A 5300-nucleotide genomic window follows, 5' to 3' on the forward strand; every position below is an offset into this window, starting at 1 on the left:
GATGCAATTATTGTAGCGAAGTCACGAACGACTTGATGCATACCAAATCGATTGGAACTTTCTAGCAGCAGACAAGAGTCTCTTATACGAAGTTGTGTATCTAGCATATTTCTTGTTTCTTCCAATGTATCAATGCCATCATGAAATTATCCATAACCATAACAATACTTCAACCAAAACACGATAGCAAACAAAAGCAGGAAATTGGGCACAGAGCAAAAGGAGGGATTTAAGCTCCTGAGACTCAAGACTCTTATAACTCAACTCTATTGGAGAATATAATGTTTTTAGCATTTATGTGACGTCTGGGAGCCAATCTTCTTAGCTAGCGCAAGGATCCTTCCATTCACCTAAACTCTTTTTTTTTTTTAAAAGCCTTTGAAACTGTTACGAGTGCAATAGGAAGACCTACACACTCTTTAGTTACCTCAGTTGCTATGACTCTCACATTAGGATCTTTGACTTATTCATGACCCGCCATCTTCTCAAATAAGTCCCATGTTTCTTCTTTCAATAATGTCTAAAGTGCAAAATCCTTTTGGGTGCCCATTCTGCAATTTAATACATCTCTATTTCTAGATGTCAGTACTATTTTGCATCTTTCGGAAGGAGTAATTCGTATTTCCACCAAATCAAGTTGCTTCCATATATCATCCAGGATAACAAGTATCTTCTTCTCCTTGTCGTTCGATAGGCTCCATTGTAGATGACTTGCTCTCCCTTTTTCAGTCTGATCATGATCAAGCTTTAGACCTAGTGTGTCCGCAATCTCTCTTTGAATTCGCCTTACATTTGGGCTCTCCAACACGATTGCCATAGCCACCACATCATATAACTTATCCTCCTTGACTTTCCTGACAACTTCTCTCATCAATGTACTTTTTCCAACACCGATCTCGTTGATTTTAGCATCTCCTAATGCCTCCATAATTCCCTTGGCAACTGACATTCTCGACTCCAAGGCCACGTAATCCATGTATCTTGTAATCACTGTTCCTTTGAAAGCAGGGCGATAAGAAACTTTGTTGAAGTTTCCATTTTTAAGAAGTTCAACAATATTCTCCACTATATTCTTTGCTTTATGGCTTAATTGATGTCGTTGCTTCAAGTTCAGGCATGCCGCATTAGAGCTCCTTGTCTCTACTTCTTCGACTTCATGAATTTTCCTAGGGGCCTATTCTGTAATCACAACACTCGCCTTTGTCAACCACTTTTTGACATCATCTTCAGGAGGGAACAGAGAAATGATCATGTGGTCAACCACGGTTGGTTACTCTATCATTTCAATCATGCATACATGATTGCTTTCGATCTTCAATGTGCCGAACATTCAAATTTGTGCAAACATGAGCTGGTAATTAGATTACAAGCTGCGTCTAAAAATGATTACTACAATATGTTGTGAAAACTATATACCTTTCTTTTAGCTCCTTTGCATCAAGATTGCAGAGCAAAGAAAGAATGTACCTTCCAACGTCAATAAACAATGTTATTCTTTATCTTAAACTTTCTTATATTTAAATGATAAATCATATCGAATAATATGATATTTTTTAAATGATTTCATAAATTAAATATTTAGATAAAATTATTTAAAATCCCAAATGTGATCAAAGCATATAAAATTGAAAAAAAAAATGAATATAGAATAATGCTCTTACAAAGGAAGTTTGGAAAGAAAAGACCACACACAACCTTTTCATTTTTGCCATAAGGCAAACAAACTTGATCCCACATACATTCTGATATGGGCCCGCGGGCATCCCATTCCGTTACAGTTATCTATGACTACGGGACACAGCTTCTTTGGAAATATTAATAATCTCGTCTCATCTCTTTTCAAAGGGCTTTGCTACATACAGTCGGCAAATGCAGTCGGTATACAGTCGGCAAATGCAGTCGGTATGCAGTCGGCTGTACGAAATAAATAAATAAAAATTATAAATTTTTTTTATTATATTCAGGGAGACCTACATGAATAAAAAAAAGTTATAAAAATATTTTTTTTTCATGTAGGTCCCGTATTAATTCACTTTTTTACAGCCGACTGCATCTGCCGACTGCAAAAAGTATTTCTCCTTTTCAAAATCATAATTTTCATTCTAAACATTATTAAAAAAGTAAACATTTTTCAGATTCAAATTTTTAATTTTTTTATCTAATCATTTCAACTTTCAAAACATCCAAACAAAACACAAAAAAATACAATATTCTCTCTCCTTACCAAAACTTAGTATAACATCTTTATTCAAATTATTTCACTGCTATTTACAAATAATTTCATTACTATTTACAAAATTGTAATCTAGGGTGATCTCCGTGAATCATTTTTCTCGATCAAGAAAGCTCATTCACCTAGCAAGAGGTTTTTCAGGGCTACATGCGGATTGAGAAGATTTATGTGCCATCCAACTTTAGGCATGGTTTGGATAGTAAAATACTCCAAGCTCGTCTCGTCTCATCTTATCATATCTTATAACAATATTCAACCACCAGAAACACAAATACTAATTTTCAATTTTAGATTTTTAAATTTTTCATTTAATCATTACCTAATCATTACAAATTTTTTACATTTTTTAACAAAATACAAAAAATAATTCAACTTTTTCAAATGGGTAGTGCTACTCCCACTGCTGGAAGCTCTCACTGGGGCGCTTCTACTAGTTGTTTTGTGTTTTTTTTTTTACATGTATTTTTTTTAACACTTTTAAATATTTTTTAAAAAAATAAAAATTGATCACAATATTATTAAAAAATACTTATTTAATCATTAAGTAAAAATAATAACAATAAGAATAAAATAAAAAAGTCCAAGTGGTAACTTCCTATGGGAGCCACAAGCGAGAAGAGTGGCATTTTCCTTTTTAAATATAAAAAATAATATTATAATAATATTTTAACTTTATAATATTTTTATTCAAATTTCTTATTCCTATCCTAAAATCCCAAAAAACATATTAACTCAAACAATTTCACTATTACTCACATATCATCTCATCATCCAAACCAATGTTAAAGTTATTTTAGAAACCATTTAAAACCAATCAGCGCCAAGTGTCACCTTCCTAAAGTTTCTTGCTTTCAAATCTATAAAAAAAGCTTTCCAAGATCATTATTTGGAGGAAGATGTAGAACTATTCTCAAGCTTTACAGATCAATAAGCCCTTCTCAGGAAAATGTAGAAGACAACCTAGCTCATATGAATAAGAGAGTCACCGTGGAGTTAGAGAAGGTTTTTAAGAGAGAGGAGGCTAGTGGAAGAGGCTCTTTTCCATATGGGGCCATTAAAATCTCTAGGTCCAGATGGTTTTGAGGCCTGTTTTGACCAAGATTGTTGAAAGATAATAGGGGATATTGATATCGCTACAACTATTCTCAAGTTTCTCAATGAGGGCCTGTTTAAGGAGAAGATTTATTCCACACACATTAGTCTAATTCCCAAGCTCAATAATCCTAAATCTGTTAGTGATTTTAAACCAATAAGTTTATGCAATGTTTTGTACAAAATTATTGCTAAAGTGCTTGCTAATAGATTGAAGAAGGTGTTACATGACATTATTTCCTATAATCAAAGTGCATTCATACCTGGTAGACACATATAAGATAATATCATCATAGCATATGAAGCTTTACATACCTTGAAAACTCGATAGAAGGGAAGAGAAGGGAGTATGGATTTGAAATTGGATATGTCCAAGGCATATGATAGAGTTGAGTGGACTTATTTGAGATCTGTTATGAAATAGCTTGTGTTTGGGAAGAGGTGGACTGATCTGATCATGCAATGTGTTTCAACAGTAAAGCACTCAATGCTTGTTAATGGACATCCTGGGACTAAGTTCAAGCCATCTAGGGGTCTCAGGCAAGGTGACCCTTTGTGTCCTTATTTTTTCTTGCTATGTGCAGTGGGGTTCAGCTCACTGGTTTATATGAATTGGGGCCATAAGAGGAGTATCAATGAGTAAGGGAGGAACAAGTATCAACCATTTGCTCTTTGCAGATGATTGTATAATATTTATTAAGGCTAGTATGCAGCAGTGGTGCATTGTGAAACAACTTCTATAGAAGTATGAAAAGGCATCTAGGCAAAAGTTGAATATGCAAAAAACTTCTATCTATTGCAGCACTAATACAAGAGTAGAGGTAAAAGAGGAGTTAGCACAAGACATAGGTGCAGGGGGATGTGGGGATGCTGAAAAGTATCTAGGGCTTCCTACAATGGTTGGCAAGTCTAAATATACAACTTTTAGAGGGATTAAGGAGATGTTTTGGAAAAGGATTAATAGCTAGAAGAATTTTTATTTTTTTTATTTTTTTTAACGTTTAAGAAGAGCCATAAGCCACATGTCCACGAGTGAATCCGTCCCAATTTTATTGATAAGCCCTCACTTATGGCGAAGGAAAACCGTGGTTACAAACCATGCATTTGGGATTTTACAAAAAGACCAATAAAAACCACCCAAATACCAACCAAAACAAAACCAAAACAAGAAAAATAAATAGACAACAAAAAAATCAAAGTGTAAACAGCATTACAATCTAACATGAGGTAGACCAGCGTTGTCCAATCTAAGCATGCCTTTCAATTTACGTGGAAGAAAACTCAAGTCAGTAAAAGTACTATTATAACCTTCCTCTCCCTATCTAGTGAGGAAATCCGCTGCATTATTGCCTTCACGAAATTGATGTTGAATGTCTAAATTCATGTCTTCTAATAAACATAAAAGATCATCCCAATAATCCCATAAATACCAAACCATGCACTTGTGACTATGCAACCAAGAGACAATTGAACTAGACTGACTCTCAATAAGTATCTGATGATAACCCAACTTTTTACACAAATATATACCAGTAATTAACACTTGCAATTCAACCTCATTATTTGTACCTTGACTAAAAAAAGAAGAGAAAGCTCCTTTAAAAGAACCTCGCGCGTTGCGAATGACACCCCCTCCACCATAACTACCCGGGTTGCCACGGCAACACCCATCTACATTTAGTTTGACCCACCCTTCCGGCGGTTTCCTCCAATAAACAAGTTTTTGAATAGGCCTAGCACGATCAACACGAGGGACTTCAAGAGCCCGAAGAATAGCCTCACCTCTTGGGAAAAGAGGCCATTGTTTCACCATAATAGATGAAATCTTCCTGATCCACACCTTAACTGCCAACAAAACACCTGATGCCGATTCAATAGAATTTTCCATACGGGCCTTGCATCTCCTGACCTAGAAGTGCCATGTTATAATAGACGGTATAATGCCGAGTAGAATACCCCTGTGGCTGGATTTTTT

The 5300-nt window shown here is 35.0% G+C and overlaps 1 protein-coding gene across 1 annotated transcript; it reads right to left on the minus strand.

The window, feature by feature from the left end:
• Positions 1–520: 520 nt before the first annotated feature.
• On the minus strand, positions 521–976 carry LOC122274701 (disease resistance protein At4g27190-like). The gene has a single exon (XM_043083716.1). The coding sequence runs from the start codon at positions 974–976 to the stop codon at positions 521–523; it is 456 nt and encodes a 151-aa protein (XP_042939650.1).
• Positions 977–5300: the final 4324 nt, after the last annotated feature.

This window comes from Carya illinoinensis, chromosome 8, assembly GCF_018687715.1.
Source record: "Carya illinoinensis cultivar Pawnee chromosome 8, C.illinoinensisPawnee_v1, whole genome shotgun sequence".
Classification (NCBI taxonomy): domain Eukaryota; kingdom Viridiplantae; phylum Streptophyta; class Magnoliopsida; order Fagales; family Juglandaceae; genus Carya; species Carya illinoinensis.